Genomic DNA, 20,119 nt, shown 5'->3' on the forward strand with positions numbered 1-20,119 from the left:
CTGTTTGGGGCCATGGGTGGAAGTGCATCAGTCTGCATAAGTGCTGGGTGTGCCCAGGTCTCAGGGCAGTCCGTTGGAGTTAAGGATACTCAGCACCTCCTCTCCAAGAGCTGCTAAAAAGATGAGTTAGGGAAGATTTAACAGACATGAACTTCCTCCCCCCCCCCAAACAACCTGTGAATGCACGGGAAGGTTTTGTTCTCTTTAGGATGATACTAAACCTGCATAATATATTAGATTTATGCACTGGAATAAAGCTGAAGGAAACCAGAAGTTTGGATTAGGAGTAGCTAATTGAGCTGACTTTTTCCAGCCTTCAAGTCCCTTAAGACACATCTTTTCCACAATTATAATTATTGCAGATAGACAGTTTTCTCTTTTCCAAAGCTGAACTATTAAACAAGTTAAAAATGTAATGGACACTTATACTCTTTATGGAGGTGACACTGGAGCTAGGTAGTTAAAGTTGAACAGAATTTTGCACTTAAGATAGGGATTTAGCAGGGGCTTCTGGTTTGGAGGCATGGAAGAATATACTTTCCTCACCAGGGCTATAGTTATCAGAGGGCTTACAAGTAAATCAGGCAATTAATTTAGGTATTAAAATGAGCTTTAGAACATGTCTTTAAAGAAATTTACCATTTGGGATCAGGTATTTTTTGTTCTTAAGAAGTTCATTAGTTAGACTTCTATCACACTGTAATTTAAGTTCACAAATTATTGCACAAGCTATAAGTGAATGGAAGAATTGTTTCAGTGGTGTTTTTCTCCATTGTGTTTCATAACTGAACAGTTTTGCTTTAAGCAGGACCTGAGGGAATAACATTTTCTAAGAGAAAAATAAAGAATCCTCTTCTAAAATGGCTGCAACGTTCCTCTGTTCTAAATAACACAAAGCAGATAGCTGCTCCCAATTAGGGACATATTGCAAAGCGTACTTATCTCCTTTTAGTTCCAGTTGACTGCTGAGCAGAGTTGAAAAGTATCTCTTCATTCACTGGCATTCAAAGTATTCCTAACTTTATTACTTCCTGGCATGGTGGGCCACCATCCTCCCAGGAGCAGATGAGGCTCCCTTTTGATGAGCTTGGTGGCTACTGATGGACATTCTGAGGCAGAGAAGTGGGTGGTGTCAATGCCACTGGCAGAAATGGGAGGTGGTGACCACCCCAAGCAGTGAAAGGGGCAGCAAGGATGAGGTATGGGATGTAAAATGCTGTGGTCTTCATGCCTGGGGAGAACAGAGATGTATGGTCCCACACGCAGGCATGAGTTGGGTTACTCTGCACCAGAGTGGCATAAAACACCCTTGCCTGACATTGGATCTGAAGGGAGGACTAATGAGGTCCTTTTGAGGTTGGATGTGTCCCAACTTCAAGCCCCTTGAGAAGTTTTAGTTATTCCAGTATCAAGATGCTGATGCTGAGGCAGCTGGAATGAGGATTGCCTTGGAGGAAACCCAGAGGTGTCCAAGTGTGGGAATGCCCATCATGGCACCCCGCTCTGCCAAGCAGAGACCTTGGCAGGGTGGAAAGTAAAATCTAGTGCCTCTCTAAAATAATTTGAACATAGCATGTCTCATAAAAAGTAAACATAAGGGTATTTAATAATTTCACATCACTTTTGCCTTATACAAGAAATACTCATGACATATCTTTAATGACTTTTCCTAAATTATTATGTGCGCTCAACTCTTATTAAATTTTAATGCTGTTTTCTTCCAATAATATTGCAATCTGCATTAAGAACATAATCCAAATTCTTCTAAAATATACAAACAGAAAAGTAATTGTTACCTTTGGGATTTTGATAATGGAAGTGTAATCACTGTTTTCAGGACCCTTTCATAACTAAGGACGAAGAACCGGGCACTTACAGGCCTTATGATCTTGGAGAGGAAATGGGAGTCTGGGTGAACAACTCCGATGGCGTAACTCCTGCTGTTGGAAAGGTTGGTTTATTACATCCTCTCGTGCATTTGGTCTAGTGTTGCTTCAAAGTGATAAAGTAGCTGTGTAACAGAAATGAGGAGATAACCAGGCATTATACCTGTGAACTCTAGGCCTGGCCTCCCGGAGACTCGGTGTTCCCTGACTACACCAACCCCAGGACAGTCGAGTGGTGGACCCAGATGTGTCTGGAGTTCAAGGAAGTCCTTGACTACGATGGCATCTGGATTGTATGTCTCATTATATTTTCCCTCCCTTCTTTCAAAAAAAGAAAATGAGGCTTTTGACATGTCTTACTCTCTTTATTAAAGGATATGAATGAACCATCCAATTTCTTAAGAGGCCAGTATCCTGGATGTGCTGTTAATGATATCAATGACCCTCCTTACATTCCTAGTAAGTAAAGTTTTCTTGACAATTTTATTTTCATCCTGGATAGGCTATTTCTTAGAAAAAAATTCCATCCTCTCATTTTCCATCTTTCCCTGCCTGTTCTGTGCATTCAGCTCAAGACCCTATTGGCTCAGCTTTGGTGGAGTATCAAACATAACCCACTTTCCCCTGTCACTGGGGCTGCCTTGTCACCGCACTAGAAAAATAGCCTTCCCTGCCATTCTCTGAGCAAGTGGTCTGCATCAGAGAAAGGGCAAGATACCTATATACTGTAACTCAGCTACAGATTTATGGAAGGAGTAACCCTTCTGCCATACCATCACCACTGCTAGTTCCAGGGATGGGCAGTCTCTGCCTTTTTGACAAACCATGACAAGGAAGATGGCATCTCCCTGATGCCTTAATTCAATATCTTTTCTTTCTCTTAGGAAATAAAATTCCATTGCCTTACTAGAAATGGGATAAAAATAAGTTTAAAAATGCCTGAGCCTATGGGAGACTGATAGGAATGGGAACACCTCTTCCAGTAGCCGAGCTGATGACATGCTCATTCTTCCCCAGGAAGCTATGAGTACTTACAATTAGTACCAGTGGTCCTGGCAATTAATCCAGCCAACATTTCCCCAGGAATGCCTGGCTGCCCAAGCAGTCCTAACATGCAGTAGGAAGTTGATACATGAATGAGTTATTGACGGTGAAATATTGGAAATGTCCCCTTTTTCCCTTCAGGCTGTTGTACTGTCATGTGAATTCTTCATTGTATTTATTAAATCTCATTTCTTTTCACTCTGAATACAAGAGGAACACAAACATAACAAAAGCATGACAAAATGTTATTAAAAGATTGTAAATTATTGAAACCAGAAGCAGAGCTTTTCATTATGATTTTGGTGTTTGCTCTCTTTCTGGGGAAACCACTGATTGTAACTGTTGTGTACTGGCCCTGTGCGTCTTGTCATTGACCAAAGCCCAGGAGCTGATGAGACATTTCCACCTTTGCCTTAAGTTACCTCCATTTTTGTCAGCATTCAGAGCTGCAAAAAAAAGGTGTGAGGCTTTGGGGAAGATGGTGAAAACAGCAGAGCTCTCTTTACCCTCACAAATAAAGGACTGAGGGATGGACCCATAAAGAGGCTTTTGAGCCATCAAACTGAGCTTTGCAACAACTAGCGTTGAAGCCTGAGCCGTTATAGGGGAGTGAGACTTAGAGACCTAGATATCTACATGACATGTAAGGGCAACGAGAGATGCTGAAGGCGGATGTGTTTTGAGCCCAGTTTCTCTCTCTGACTTGCTCCTTCTCATGCACATATGCACCTACTTCTACTTGCAACTCACAGTGTTGGTCTGCCTTCTGCAGACAGGAGCCTAAGGCATTTTTTCCCAAGGTGTAGGAGATCTGTTTTCAACCAGTGTTTAAGGGCTTTCTTTTTTATTCTACTTTATGCCAACACTGTCCATGCCCTTGGCTGTCCAAGCCCTTGACTGGTGTAGGCGTGAGGTGGGACCTAAGGTGCTTAGTCTAACAAGACATTAAGACCTTCCTGGGGCTGGCAGGGTTTGGGGGGCTCACTGTTGTCTTAGGTGACTAAATCTGTGCAAGTCCGAGTATCAGTGCCTCAGGCTTTTTGAATATAGCCTTCAGCCTCCTTATCTAAATTATAACCACGATTACACATAACCGTGGTTTGAACTTCTAAGAACAGATGTCCTTCAAATCAATTTTCTATAAAACATTTTATACTGAAGATTAATATGCAATTGTAAAATAATCAGTATTACTGAGGCAGAATACAAAATACTCAGAATAAGAATGAAGCATGAAAATATGACTCATGTGGCAGTATTTTCTTTCGTAACCCACCTTAATTTTCTGGGGCTAATAATTAAGTGCCACTGGGACATTAAGTGTGGCTTTCTCCAGAACCTAAGGTGTCTTCTTCAAAGCCATATCAGTCAAAGTTACTTGGCAATTGCCTATAAATTAAATTATTTCTGATGCAGATCAGCCACACTGCAGTCTTTGTGTCTGAAGATCCAAACACAAGGATTCCAGCTGTTGTGGCACAGCAGAGCAGAGAGGCTAATGGGGTTTCAGGTACAGAGAAATGCACTTTGTCGTAATGAACTGCAAACATACAGTAAATTGTGATTAGGCAGTGAGATTGCTTGCTCACAGAGAAATATTGACAATAGTGTGTGCACCTAATTCAGCAGGCATAAGAATATTTGAGAATCTACCTTCTTTCTCTTTTTGAGAGGATTTTGTAACATTTTCAATTCCATCTCTAAAAATAAATACATTGTATAAACCAAACATCTGACCTGCCCAATTCCTGCTGAACTTCCCATGGCATTTTCATGGAGGTTACCTGCAGACGATGAGAATCACATTTTCCACACCAAATGGGCTGTTCCAGCATCTCCTTAATATGGGATCAAAGACCAGGCAGCATCTGTGCAGCCAGTTTGTGCCTCATATTGCTTCCCCTTAGCTCAGCTAAAGCGGTGCTGTGCCAGCGACGTCAGGGCTATCCCTGACTATTACTGAAGGCAAAAAGCTACCACTGCCTCCACTGCCTGTGACCTGCTGATAGAAAGAGTTACTGGGTAATCCATCTGCACGTGAATATACCCATTATAATCTGTCCTTGCTCTCCTCTGTGCAGCGTATCGGGCCACAGCAGATGACACCCTGTGGACTGCTGCACCTCATGCTTTTTCCTCCCCTGCACACCTCCGACGCTCCCCACTCGTCATGCACAGTGCTGTTGGGGCCGTGCCATTAGTCCTGCTGTCTTGTAGTCCTAGATGCCTCAGGGGAAGAGAGGGGCCAAAGTTGAGCTTAGGTGTGAATTTTGCTATGCTAGGGCAGAATCGTGTTGCCTACCTACGTCTGCAGCTGAGTGATACGCAAACCAAGGTGTCTTGATTTCACATAACCATACAAGTTCCCTGGGCATCTGAATTTCTGGGTTTGTTGTTTTTTCTTGCAACATTTTTGTTCTTAAGTCCAATTTGTCACTATGTAAAAGAATATGTAGCTGTATTCTTAATTCAGCAATGCAGAAATTTTCTTTCTGGCAATTACTGAAGACATGATGTCTGTACAGATGTTTTGAATTATCAGACAGAAAACTTGAAATTAATTATCAGTGTTTACTCAGTCCTCTCACCCTCCTGAGGACACGTGCCTGTTTGCAAGCAGGTATTCAAGGCTACATGCTAACTTCTAATCACTGCAGGTCCAGCACTTCTTCAGCTTTTCCTCTTCCCAAATCCTTTGATGTTTTCACCCCCAAATGAGTAGAAATATGAAGAGATTTGAATTGTGAGGTATGTAATTTTACAGCGTTTTGTATCATTCTCAGGCATTTCTGATCGTTCCCTGGCGCAAAAGACGTTGTGTCCCGACTCCAAGACTTACCTTGGAGAGCATTATAACACACACTCTCTCTTCGGCTGGTCACAGACAGCACCAACTTTCCAGTAAGTTTTCTAAGTATTTCTAAGCAGATTTCAGGTCATTGAAATACATTTTAAAATCCGCTGATGTTACCTGGGAAATCTGTAAGACTATCTAACAAGAAACAGCCCCATGCTTCATTTTACTGTTTGTCATTTCATAAGAAGTTTCAGGAGAAGAGAATCTTGGAAGAAGAAACAGAATCTTTTCCAATTTTACTTCTTTTTAGCTAAAATCAGGATCTACTTGTAGCGCCTGACTCTTCAGCTGCTGCTTTTGTATAGCTAGAGCAAGATGTTCTTATCCTCCATTAGAGCTGCTCAGGTGCAGCTGCTGCAGAAGCAGCTTTGTGTGGTGTCAGGGGAATTTTTCCATCCCTTCATTACCGTGGCCCAAGCAGAGGAGTTTCTGTCACTGCTAGTGAAGGATCTGAACTGTGCAGCTCCCCCAGCTGCTTCTGGAGCTGCCTCTGGTTCCTGACAGGCAGCGTTTTGCATTTTGGCTTGGGGCTCAGTAGGTCCAGGAGGGCAGAGCTGCATTGCAGCACAGTTGCTATCAGCTACTGTAAAACTCATTTTGCAGCTGGGAAGCACTCAAAACTAGCTTACACAGGCAGACTGTTGCTGTGAAGCTGGAGTGACCGTGGAAAGCAAGCTGTTGGATTAAATCAAATGGGCAAATCATGCCTTTTCCAGCAGTGATTGAGCTAAGACACGAATAAGTTTAATACCGCAATGTAAGTGCCAAAGCAGGGGTCTTTGTGCTAGCTTATTTTGGTATTTAGCACTCATTTTCAGCAGCTGTATTGTGATAGCATCCAGAGGACATGGCTAAGTGAGCCTACTTACGGTGCTGATGCACTTGCATTTTATATGCCAAGCCTGGGGGAAGGGAAGCACTGGGTAAATGCCAGAAGCAGTTTGCCAGCTCTTGTGGGTCTGGCTGAAGAGCAGTCCAGCTTTTGAGAGAAGGAGCAGAAAACTCTCAAACCCTGGACCTCGCTGGCCATGCAGCCCAGCTAGGACACATGGGACTTGGCGTGGTTTTTGTGCCCCTATGCCCCAATCTCAGCAAAAATCCTCCCATCACTGTTCTCTCCATGGGGACTGGTCCTCTGCACACTGGGGTCCACATAACCATGCACTGTCTTGGTAGCACTGTTTGAATAGACTGTGGATTTGCCTGTCTTCTGGAGCGGTTTTTTTTTTAGTTTTATTCAGGCTCTGTGCCAGCAAAGCCAATTGCCTGAGACAAACCCTGTGAATTTAGCAGGAAAAGCTCCATGTGCCGGCACATCTGCCCCAGCCCCTTCAGCGTGCACACTGTGCCGGCCGCGCTAACCCGGACCAACACCGTTGGGATGGTTACTGCTGCACGGCTCCTTGCAGCCTCCCCCAAGGCTGTGAACCTTCCCCATTCCTGCAGTGCTTGCTCCCAGGGCTCCTTCCAAAAGAAACACATATTTTGCTCAGCCAAATGTAGAAAGTCCTTCAAGGCTGGAGAACACCACCAAAAGCATAAACAGAGGCCGGATTCACTGCAAAACCGGGAAACTTTGGTGATGAATTTTTCATACATATTCATTCGGGTTTCTCAAACACATTTCGTTTCAAGGCTGGTTGTATACCCTTTCTGCATTCGCTCTTCACAAACAATATACTAAATTAAATTACTGACAGGAATATTTAGCAAACCAGCATCAGTTGCAGGATATTGGCTGAAAACGAATGACAAGTTCATAATCATATAAAAAACAATTCTAAGAATTATTCTAATGCAGCCAGAGAATAGGAAATGTGTCATCTGACCCAATATCAAACGGCTTGAATTTGGATACATGAGCTAGCAGCAATCAGCTTGTGCATAGCTTAATGCCAAGAGTTATTTGCACATGATATTCTGTAAATAATTTCAATCAACAAATACATTTGACGACATTAGGACCTGTTTGGCAATGGGTCACAATAGACTGAAATTGATTCAATGAATTACTTGTTGCAAATTGTTTCTGCAGCTCTGGGTCATAGTTGAGTTGATCCGATGTTGCCCTCATTAACACCTGCATTTGCAAATGGAGCCAAAGCCTTGTGCTGCACAGCCAGAGGAAAGGACTCACACTCAGGACATCCATGAAATGGCTCCAAAAAGCCATTTATACAAAGCACATGGAGTCTTGTGCAGTTATTGGGCTGAGCAGTGCACCTACAACCCAGAACCAGCAGGTCCTGCATGGTTCAAGAATTGCACCTCTTGCTGCATATGGCCCATAAGGTTAATATGTTTAGGCTTGCATGAAAGCTGTTGGGTTTTTTGCTTCAGAAACAAATGTTGAAGCATTTTAAAGGCTCTGTGCCATTACAGAACCAATACCAAATATTGGCCATTATGAATACGGATGAGAGAGCTCTTGATCAAATCTCATTAAGGAAAGGGAGATGGAGGTGGATGGTGAACAACATGATTAATATTTCATGCTAGGATTTCCCAGAGAATCTAAGTTGTGTTGCCCAAATCGTATTAAAGCAGAGTTGAATCTGAGTTCCTGCAATATATAATATTGCAATATATAATTATGTACAGAGATTATCCTATGTTGAGGAATTTTGTAACAGATTTGTTAATAAGGCATTTTTCACTTCCTTGATTTTCTGGTGATGCAGCAAATTTATTTTCAAGAGGCAAGGAAAAATTCATTACACCACTAATTCTGTAATGAAACCTCATATATCAAACAATGGCAGGAAACCAGAGGAAATACCACAAGGATGGGGTGACATTTTGAATGATTACATTTTTGCTTTCTATATTGATTGTTTCTTTTTTTAAGATGTTCAGATATTGTTTTGATGTTTTCTGGGTTTTTTACTTTTAATTCCAGGATATTAGAACTTTATTTGCCAATAAAAATCTCTAAATAAATCCTATATTGAAAAAAAAAATTATACTGTTTTTTAGCAACTTGTAGGACACTAAATTAAATGTAGTAATGCAGAAAGGAAATTATGCTTCAATTTTTCAGTTTGATACACTTTTGAAAATGAATTAAATGTGAATTATTTTTTTTTGGGAAGGCTAAAAATACCTGAAACAAATTGGTTTGTGGATCACGTAGATTTTCGGTTTTTGTTTTGGCCACTGAGTAAGACTTCCCATTATTTGCAGTTTTGCAGCCACATTTTCATGTGACTCAGGACCATAATAATCATTGCTTCACGAATAACACCCCTTCAGATAAAATTGTGCCTGAAAGCTCAGGTTGACCTTATTTTTAATGACCTTGTTGCACTTCTTCACAGTGTTGTCCAGCAAGCAACCGGAAAGCGAGCGTTTGTCTTGAGTCGGTCTACATTTGTTGGCAGTGGGAAGCATGGGGGTCACTGGCTGGGTGACAACTTCTCTCGATGGAAGGACATGCACCACTCTATCATTGGAATCCTGGAATTCAACCTCTTTGGCATCCCCTACGTAAGTCCGGTGTCCTTCAGGCAGTTGCTGGCTCATACACAATATCACTTTGCATTAACTCAAATGTTTTCTGAAATAAGCTGCTTGAGACGGCCAGCAGTAACGGCCTTCACAGCATAAGGAACTGCAGATTAAAAAAAGCTAAATGTCATCAATCTTGGCTGGCTGAAGAGAAACAAAAATAGCACTGCTTGATTCAGATTAAATCACTGCATGCCATCCAAAACTGATCCCTTTATATTATGTATTCTATCACTGAAGTCCCTTCATGTATTTCTGGTTTTGCAAGCTGGGCTGCAGAATTTGTAGAATTACTGAAATACGGTCAGATCTTCCACAGTGATGTTAATGCTCTAGGAGCCAGCACAATCTCAGTCCCAGAAAAATTCCTATCATTATGGAGCATTCTTATAAAGTCATCAGAAATAGGTATCTCTTTCCAAAAATTCTTTTTGATAACAAACTTCTGCAGTTTCTAATTTTTGGGCCTCAGTCACAATCACAAACTCTTATTTAATGATTTTATTTTTTCTTTAGATCGGTGCTGATATCTGTGGGTTTAACTATAACACTACCTATGAACTCTGCTTGCGCTGGATGCAGCTTGGCTCTTTCTATCCATTTTCCAGAAACCACAATGCAGAGGGAAATAGTGTAAGTAAATGAAGTTACACAAAGCTGTAGTCTCTGGTTACAGTAACAACAACAATGATTTGTATTACTTTCTCAGAAATTAACCTGCCATTGTCAGGTAAACTGGAGCAGCAGGTGAAAAGGAGTGCTGCACTGAGAGCAGGAATTACATGATGAAGTGTAAATTTTTCCCATCCACAACGTAAAGATGACATAGAAATGCTGAAAAATACGTAGCATCCAAAAGCCATGCAAAAATGTATACCATGTACTTTGAATGATAGAAAATCTTCTTCCCATGCTGTTGGTAAGATTCATTCCCTCCATCTTCTACCTACTGAAGCCCAGGTTTTATTTAAGAGCCAGCGAGTGTCAGCACATCTTTCTACTCCCTTGTTTACTTCAATTTTTGTTTCAGTACTTCTGTAACTATAATAGGTATTGTGGGAAGGGGAGAGAAGGCACCATACACCATCTTTGCAGTTTAAAAGCAAGTTTCAGACAAGCGCCACAGTTAGAAACTCCAGACAAACATGTGAGAACTCCAAGGAGGGCCAGCAATAGCGACAGCATTATCAGCCAAGAAGCAACAAAGACTAAAAAAGGCCAATGAACCCATGAGAAGGATGAAAAAGTGCAGTCTCAGTCCAGGCCCATGCCCTGGCTTCAACTTATCATAAAGTCCTTTCAAGACTTGTCAGAGATAGGGAGAAGTGTCAGGTTGTTTCTAACTATGAACAGTTTGAAGGTCTTGCAGCCTTTGTAAGTACACTGTGTTTATCTGCAGCCACGATGAAACGGTTCTGCTAGTTCAATAAATGTCTTTTTTTTTTTTTTTCTTCTGTAAACTGATCTGTGCAATGCTGGAGCTCAGGTTATTAGCTAACCTTCAGTTTTCTTTGAAGGTGCATTATCAAAATGTTGCAATGTTTACACCCCCAGAAAGACCTCTGTCTCTGCATGAAAGTATATTGGACGTTCAGCAACTGGGCAAATGCAGCAATAATAAGCTATAGTGCTGTCATTAAGAGGGTCAGCAATTACCCTGTAGATCCCTGAGATATGCTGAGATATTTCTCTCTAGCAGAACAAATGTCTGTGAGGTGTTAGCTACTGCTGTTGATAAATATTTTCTATTTACCTCTCCACTGAAATTAGAGGCACCTTATCTATGCATGTTTTCTTGGCCCTTTGAGCATGCAAACGGGGTCAGATCTGGGTGAGTGGGTATTATTCACATATGCACAATTTAATAAGCAGGCAAAGAGCAATGTGTTTATGTGACGGGAGCTACAACTCAGTGTTGAGTGAATGACAGAAGTAACAAAATAGGCATTTGGTTTTATCGGATTACTTAAATCCATTTAAAACGTGGAGTTCACTGAAAGAAATGAACAAGGCATTTTGGGTGACTCAGCATCACCTAAGAAGTCTGACTCTCTTTTTGTGAACTTAGGCAATATTTGTACAGTGTCAGAATACTGGTAAAAATATAGTGTAATTTTTGAAATAATAGATGGATGCTCTGGAGTGCAGAGCCAGCAGGGAATATTATTAGTGACTAATTCTGATGTAAACATAACAATGGAAAAATTTAACTTAAATATTGAGTTTCATTAATATTAAGTTAGTGTTAAAATAAAATCTTAAATATCCACTTTGCCTAATCCATAGGGGATTTCGAATGGTTTAATTAATACTTTTCTTGTCTGAAAAGCGCTAGATAATATAAAAAGCTTTGTTACTTCTGTTCCTTTTATGTTTTGTTATCCTTGGAATTCATACATTCTTCAATTTTAATGAGAAAACTGAGTGTTATGGGAAAATTTTGTGAAGGAGGAAGGGAGCCGTGTGACTCGTTAGCTGGCTCAGTTTAATGCTGGAGAAGGTCAGACAGGATGAATTAAAGGAGATGTAACTCTTTCCCGTATCAGCACTGCCCTGGGCCACGTGCTCCGCATCCCATCGCAGGGGAGAGTCAAGGCTGCCTTGAAGTAGATCAGAAGCAGCCAGCAAGTGTCGACAGATTGCTTAAACGTGCCCTCTTGATGGTGGGACCCAGTGTGCACGCCCTCTCTCCCAGGAAAGCATCGCGGGCAGTGAGGCGGCAAGGGGCACTGCTGATGCGTGGGTGTCCCCTTGGTTGGGTCATCCTAAAACGGTGGGCACAGGAGGAGAAATCAAGTTTCTTTGTATGGATGAAATGTTTTCCCCACCACACACAGTGACTTTGGTCACTCCTGTTGGCTTCAGCAGGGCCAAGAACTTACTCTTACTTTTAAATAGATTTGCCTTTATGTTCTTGGCCAACATAATCATGCTTTTGCCTTTGTTTTACAGATTATCAGTCCTCCCTTTTTCCTGTGTTTCACTTTCTCTGTCGCAGAGGGCTTGCATCTCCAGGATAAATCAATTTCTAGGGACAGGGTGTCTGTTCCTGAGCACACACATAAAAGCCCAGCTCCTCTCCCATCACGAGGTTAGGGGCGGCTGCAGATGGCTCACATACACCGCAGAGGGGCCCGATCTCTCTGAACTCACTGGAATTTTTCCAGTTGAAAAATTTTATACAAGTATTAGTTTGGTGATAATGGATGTTGTTCTTAATACATCTTCCAGTTTGCATATCAGTGCTTTTTCTTATTTAAACATCCACTTTTGTAGCATTATGTCAGCCACAGCTCTCCTTAGGTTGCACGCAGGTTCTCTGTTGAATTTGCAGTCCCTTGTTATAATAATGCTCAGTACAAATCAAAGCTTTTCCTTAACAGGAACAAGACCCAGCAGTGTTCGGAGAAGAGTTTGCCAAGATATCTCGTGCTACGCTTCAGATCAGATACTCACTGCTGCCATACTTATACACCTTGTTCTTCGAGTCTCATGTTCACGGAAACACGGTGGTGCGGTCACTGATGCACGAGTGAGTTTGGAGTCTCTCTTTTTTATCATATTTTACTCCCAAAAGCAGCTGAGCTTCTAGTTATAAACTAGTTGATACCTGTTTCAGAATAGTCACAGTAATATTACTGCATGCTTTGTCTTAAAAAGAACAGTTTTACAATGAAATCTAATCAAATTATATGCACAAATATAGCTCTTAATATATGCAATGGATTTTCATTAAAATATAACCTATATTTGTTTCCATTGGAAAAAAAAAAAACTAAGTAAGGAGAATTCTCAAAATTTCTTGTCTTAGGCAAATATGCAGTTCTTTTTTATTTTAAAAATAGGAACCGCATACCTGTATTTTCTGTATTTGAATGAAATCTATGAAATCTGTATTCTGGTCCAGAATGCCAAGAAGCCCTCATACAGAGAAGTCTCCATTTTCCAATCATCCACAGCATTTGCATTTTCCAATTTAGCACTTGCATCTGCATGCTATGTATGAAACCTACATCTGTGTCCACAAATTGTACACAGAAAACAGAGATAGAGATGTTTGAGTGTAGAAGCAGGTGCAAAACCAAGATTAATAAACACAGACTGAAAAAAACCCTCAGAAAATTTGACCTCAGATTTTTGGAACAACTCATTTTTTCTGTTTGGAAGAAGCAGGAATCAAAGTGAGGTTTAGTTTCCCTCTCAGCATCTTTTAATTAGCTTTTTACCCGCTCTTGGTAAATTTTCTACTTCAGAATGCTTTATGCAAAGACTTGAGCAAAAGGAGTGCAAATAATACATATGAAAGGCTACTGCCCGAGGCTCTGACACAATTTAGTCTCATTGGTGCAAGCTACATCCTGGACTGTTTAATGTTCTTTTTCCCTTTAGGTTAAAAACATTTTGGTTAAAGGGTAAGGCATTTTTTACAAATTAATTTGAGATTACACTAAAGTGCAGACCATTCGAAAGACCACGGAAAGGATATGCACAAAACCTGTTTTGCTGACTCAGCGTTACACCTAACTGAAAAATTTTAAAAGCAGTATCCTTCCCCTTCCTACTCTGCTAACTTACTTAACTGTGTTACATGAAGGAGAAGTTTTATAGGTACTCATGTCTTACAAAGGGCTATATGCTATTTCAAATATTTCTCTTAGCTCTATTTTTGCTTAATGAGATTTGTGTTAATATTGGAAATTACCAAGTTCATTTTGGCATTAATATTAGCTATTCTCTCCTAACACTTTAGTGTATTAAAGAATTACTTTAGTGATGTTAAAGCTGCCTTTCTGACCATTCTCAGCACACTTGTACTCTATTTGGGCCACATCTACATTAGCAAATTTCCAAATTTGCTTTGATTTGAATTGTAGAGCAGTCTCAGATGCACCAGCAGAGGCTTCCGCCAGATAAAGCCGAGCCAAAAGGTGCGCTCCAGCCATTGATGGGAGTTTAGTCAGTGGGACCAGACTGGGATTATTAGGAAATAAAACCTCTAAAATGCATGTAGGGAGTGGAGGCATCAGGAGATCAGCACAAACTGTTTCACCATACAGGTCCCATCCTAGTGGGCACATCACTTGCTAATGTTGCCATATCTAGAGTCTAAAATGGCTTAAAAGTATTCCTTACTATTATTAGTCAATTCTGGTTACTACTGTTACTTAGTGAGTATTTCTTACTATTTCTAATTAATATTCATTGGTTTAGTGAGTCTGCTCAAGTAGAGAAAGTGACCCAGATGCTAACAGGAGGAGACAAGTGCGTTTTAGAGAAAGAGGGAACTGAAACAGAATTTTTTATGTACGGATGATGGAATTTTACATCAAACCTTTCCCTTACTTGCAACAAATACAAAGGAGAGCTAAAAAACCTGCACTAGTTTTTCAGGTGGAGCTGTTATGAGTTCACAAGCCTCACCGTGAAAACAACTCTGCCTGGGCAGGGAGTGTCCAAGCAATAGCTATTTCATGTGGTCATTTCAGATTTTGCATTTCATTTCAAATATTTAGGTGCTCATTTCAAATAACAAACAAGAACAACATACCAGTACACTCCTATAAGCATTTTAGGTGCCTCTGAGGCTTTCACTCAGTGAAACAGAGGTGCCAGTATCTCAGCTGTCCAAAAAGACCAGGAGGTGGTAATCCATTACTGGAAGCAAAAGCTCTGCTTAATGGATAAGCGGGGGAAAAATAAGACAGAAGAGAGGCCAGCATCTAACCATAGGAAGCATGTAGATGGAATTAAGCACCTTTCCTAGCTCACAGATATGGCTTAATGGCTTATGTTTTCAAAATGGGGAAGTTCATTTGTTTGTTGAATTTGTGCTCGTGGTTGCTATAATTGCAAGAGAAAGTAGTGCTGAGTTAGATGGCGAGATGCTTGTTTCCGTGTGCAAATAAGATCGACTTCTCTTTTGTCATAATCTCTTGATCAGCTTTTTCTCCTGCAATCTCCCACAACAAAGTATATTGAATCAGTATTATAATTTTATTACAGCAAAATTAAAAATACAGAGAAGCTATTGAGACAAGAAAAACTAACGTTTTTTATTTAAAAACTTTAAGACAAGATAATTAATAAAAAAACACCCCCCACTTAAAATATTTAGAAAGCATTAGGTCAAAATGCAATAATGAACAAGATTCAGGTGTCCAAAAGAGCTACTGTTTTTGACCGAAAAGGAAACTGAATAAATTGAGGTTCCTTTCAGGCAGATCCTGAGGCATGCCTTCAAGAACATTTTTTCCTGAGTTCCATGTACTCCCCCAAACTTGCAATATTTTAGAAATCTGAACAAAAAATAGATGTCTCTTTATTGCCAAGGTGGTTTTGCTCATTTGGGGTAATTTCTGTAAGTCTGGCCTGGGTGTATGACTATGCCCTGAGCAGGCAGGGCAGGACACCCACACCGAGCCACTCTGCTCCAGCCAGCGTACAACAGAAACCTGTCTTTAGACAGGGGCAGCTGCCAAGTCAGTTAAACAGACATGGTAAAGGAATTTTTGAACAGATAATTTGTACATCCGTAGAGAATAATAGATTAATATGCAACAGCCAGTGTGAATTTGTCAAAAGCGAATGATGGTAAACCAGCCCAGTTGCCATCTTTGACAAGGCAGCAGGGCTGTTGGATGGGAAAGGGAGCAGAAGAGCAAGAGAAAACCGGAGGTACAAGGTACCTTGATTTTAGGAGGGCTTGGGACACACTCCACGTGACATTCTTATAAGCTAACTAGGGAACAAGGATCCGTTACAAAATTCCTCAGACACAGGCTTACAAATGATTGAAAACTTATTTAAATTCTCAAGGATTTTATGCCAGATGAGTGGAGGTTTCTGAGATGGGGAGGATCTCTCCTCTTTGCCAGGTGCTATTCAATATTTTCATTAGCTGATGCATGGTGGACTAAAGATCTCTTCCCAAGCTGGCAGATGATGCCAGGCGAACGGGACTGTAAGCACTCTGGAGGACATGATCAGAATCTAAAACAATTTTAATGCATTGAATAAAATGGACTGAGTTCCATAAGTTTTCATCCATTCAGGAAAGGCAGCTTAAAAAGTGCAATATGTATGAACGTTGCTTTCTGTTTGTCCTGCAAAAGATTTCTAATGTAAATCTGTGAAAGGTGTGGGAAGCCAAATCCAAGGATTTTCACAAATGCTTTAGATCCCAGAGCACAGCATTATTCCTCTGTGTTCCCTCTCCTGGTCCTGGCCCCTGTCCTGCTCTTTGGCTCCCTTGATGAAGTCTCAACCCACTGGACAGAAATTAAGTTTTGTTTTCCCACCACTGCTATTCTGAAAAGAAATCAACTCCAGCATTTTGTGAGGGTTCTGGTCTGCTCCAGTATGTAGGTACTACTGTAATTTCTGAATCTCTGTCTAGCTTTTGGCATTCCCTCAACCAGGAAAAATATGTGGCAGTGCTGAAGGATGTCTTGAGGAAGCAGATTTCTTGTCACAGTGAGTAATATCAAAATATTCTGCAAGTTCTAGAAAAATGTGGATTAACATTGTGCATCTCTCTTTCAACACTAGATTTACCTCCGATCAGCAGACTCATGGAATAGACACTGCCTTCCTTTGGGGACCTGCTTTTATGATTGCTCCCGTTCTTCAAGAGGTAAGTACTGTAATTAAAAAATGCCATCATACTGGAATAAAAGAAATGAACTGCGCTTAGGGCACTGGATGACATTCAGGGCATGTTTGCTCGTATTCACCCATTTCTTCCCTCCACTGTCAAAGCTTGCAGAATGCATTTCTGAGCAGCACAGACAGTACAGAGCTGCCCAGTGCTTGAAGTGGGAGGATGAAAGTGAGGGCATGGCATTTCCCTGCTATTCCAAGCACCTAATGGATGTAAACAGGCTGGATGCTGCCCCTCACGTGCTCCTCTTATTGTGCTGACAGATCCCTCCAAGGACGCACACAGAGCAGTAATTGTCGAGCTAGGAAGAAACACGCAGATATTAAAGCCAACTGGTTTCCATATTACCACTCACCCACAGCATTTTGGAACTGTAGCATCTCAAGGGCTGTGCTAGGAGTTTCCCAGCATCACAGGCAAACGCAGTCATTACAGAAATGGTAATGACAATGTTAGCTGCTAATGTGACAGGTTTTAAAATGGCTGTGCTGGGCATGGCACTGGGGTCAGGGCTCTCACCGCTCGGCTGGAGCAAGGGTGGGTTTCTCTCCTTGCCCCACCACTGACTGCTGACAGCACCAGAAAGGTATCTCTGAGCAGAGCTAAATATTTGCATGCGATGTATCCTAGAGCTGTTTGCAATCAGCATGCTGCCAGAATATCTGATACTTTTTCTATATGTTGCTGATGATCAAACATATGATCAGGCCACTGTTAGTCACCTTTTTTTATCCAGCCCTTGTGCCTCTGTGAATTTAAAAGGAAATTCTTATTCCTGCATCTAAAACCCTTCTGACTCCACCGAGGCACTTCATTCGTCAGTCTTTCATCTTCAGACTCCCCCAGGTTTCTAATAGCTGATGACTAACAAGGAGATTTCACAGGGTCTCAGACCAGCAGGATGATGAAAGACATGAGACAAACCTTCCCACGAAGAGAGGGTGACAAGCCAGGGGTGGCTTCCTGCAAAGAAGTGAACGAAAGGGAACATTATAAGGATATATAAAATGATAGGGGGTCTAGATAAGGGATTCCTAACATTTTTGGGGGACTGCAGCACAAAAGAAAGGCCAAGTGCCTGTGGCCTGATGGGGGAAGCAGAGCTTTGGAGGCAACACGTTGCTGGGTCTTGCAGTGGGAGAGAGGTGGCAGCCAGGGCTTGTGCCAGCTAGCAGGGCAGGGGGCAGAGGAGAGCTGTAAGCCCCTCACCGTGGCATTGCAGGCCAGCAGTGACCGCATCAAACTGCAGCATGGCACCCACTTGTCTAGAGACAGGTCAGGGACAGCTTTCTCTTCGGTCCTTGAGTCCTAGGGTGTAAGCAAGTGAGACATCCATCAAAATTAAAATGGAGAACTGCCTTATGCGCTGGCTTGTTATTTAGGGAGTCATGAAGGCAAGGCTCATCACGATGCAGATGGCAGTTGCACACTTCTCTGCAGACCAAAATATCCAGGGTTGTCATAATAATGCAGAGAAAATATGGTGAGAGGGGCATCTTGACTTTATAGGGTTTTTCCTTCAAGTTTTCAAGGCATTTTATAGATTAAGCCAACATTTAATTGTTAAACACCTAGTAATATCTAAACAGACAGAGCAAACTACCCCAACCTTACTTACTGTAGCAACTAGGACACTTTGCCTGAAATACCTAGCACTACCCACTGTGGAAGACAGGCTGCAGGGTAAGAGAAATTTCCAGTTTAGCAATTCTTGTATTTTAATGAGACATTTGCATGCTTTAGTACATCACTTATTTCTTACTCCTTCTATTTGTTTGGTTATATATATATATATATATATATATATATATATATATAAATCCCTAAAATGTCAAATGGTAACTTTGCCCTAACTTTTCTCCTCCACCTTTACTTTTTACTCTCCACCTGCTCCCTGGGGCAAACCTTGGGGGTAAACCAGAACTCTGCAAAGGGGCAGACATCTATGCTGAGAATCAAAATTAATCTGTTTGTGAGAATAAGCAACTCGCAACAACAAAAGAAGTGTGTTTTCATTCCACTCTTCCCGGAGTTATTAATTCAGAGTGCCTTCAGCGTGATTTCATCCCTGCAGCAACATGATACAACGCATGCTGCAAAACAAAGTACAGTAATTGTGCAATTAGCAGCACATTATTTATTATTACTTATCTGCAACTTTAAATTGTTGCCAAGAAGACAAATATCTGTGTACTTTCCTTGCCAGACCTTACTCGCTGCCTGTTTCTGCAACAGGAATGGTGCAAGAGGCACTGAGCAGTGATGTCCCCCAACTCTGTCATCAGAACTGAAGTCCTGTCTTGCAAAGGCTGCTGTAGACCTCACTGGGATTGCTCAGATGTTAGAGGAGTGCATCTAGGCCAGTTACATTTGCAAGACATAAAGCAATGTACTAGATCAAAATAATCATATAACATTGGCTCAGCCTGCAGAACTGCAGTAAAACCCCCCAAATAGGATAGGCTCATCTGTTTAACATGATAGATTAGCCAGCACTAGTCCACTGCTATGATAATAACTCAGCCATAATATCCAAGATTTGATGTTATTAGAATATTCAGTACACATCTCTCCCTGCGCAAATATAATAAAGCTAATGTAATATCAGAAATGCAAAAAGAAAGAAGACTTTAATCACTTTATAACAATTACAGGGAGCAAGATCTGTGGATGTATATTTCCCTGAAGCACCATGGTTTGACTACTATACCGTACGTATTTTTACGATTCAGTTTCTTAAATTTTTTACATAATTTAAAATGATACAATTCCAGCAAAATAACTTTTAGCAATGTTCAGCAGTACTTTTACCTCAGCATCTGTGTTTAAGAAAGCTAGAGCACAAAAAGTCTACACCAAGCTAGCTGGGAGAGTAAATTACACAGCTTTCAGTAGCATTTTATTTTCTATTTTTGGTTTGTAAAGCTCTAAGACACAGAGAACTAAATTTTCCAGAGCAGTCTAGAAATTCATGAAACTGTCAAGATTTTTTTCTTTCCCTCCGTTATTGCATATTTTAATTCTTGTACTGATAACACTTCCCTGTATAGAAACAGAGGCAGAAACCTGAGTCGTGATCCTGAGAACATGCTGCAAACCATTTTGTGCATGCAGTTTTGCACATGCATCTCTTTTGACAGAAGGCATATTTAGAGAGCAGGGTGA

General features: G+C 41.1%; 1 protein-coding gene across 1 annotated transcript in view; it reads left to right on the forward strand.

Annotated features, from left to right (window-relative positions):
* The first annotated feature begins 619 nt into the window (after nt 1–619).
* LOC104031769 (sucrase-isomaltase, intestinal) overlaps nt 620–20,119 on the forward strand; it is a 29,787-nt gene continuing 10,287 nt past the window's right edge. Inside the window, exons 1-10 of the mRNA XM_075727774.1 lie at nt 620–652; nt 1,838–1,951; nt 2,063–2,179; nt 2,261–2,345; nt 5,714–5,831; nt 9,105–9,273; nt 9,811–9,927; nt 12,678–12,826; nt 16,843–16,927; nt 19,609–19,665. Of these exons, the coding sequence (XP_075583889.1) occupies nt 620–652; nt 1,838–1,951; nt 2,063–2,179; nt 2,261–2,345; nt 5,714–5,831; nt 9,105–9,273; nt 9,811–9,927; nt 12,678–12,826; nt 16,843–16,927; nt 19,609–19,665 (1,044 nt within the window). The remainder of the gene's footprint in view (nt 653–1,837; nt 1,952–2,062; nt 2,180–2,260; nt 2,346–5,713; nt 5,832–9,104; nt 9,274–9,810; nt 9,928–12,677; nt 12,827–16,842; nt 16,928–19,608; nt 19,666–20,119) is intronic.

This window comes from Pelecanus crispus, chromosome 1 (assembly GCF_030463565.1).
Source record: "Pelecanus crispus isolate bPelCri1 chromosome 1, bPelCri1.pri, whole genome shotgun sequence".
Classification (NCBI taxonomy): Eukaryota; Metazoa; Chordata; class Aves; order Pelecaniformes; family Pelecanidae; genus Pelecanus; species Pelecanus crispus.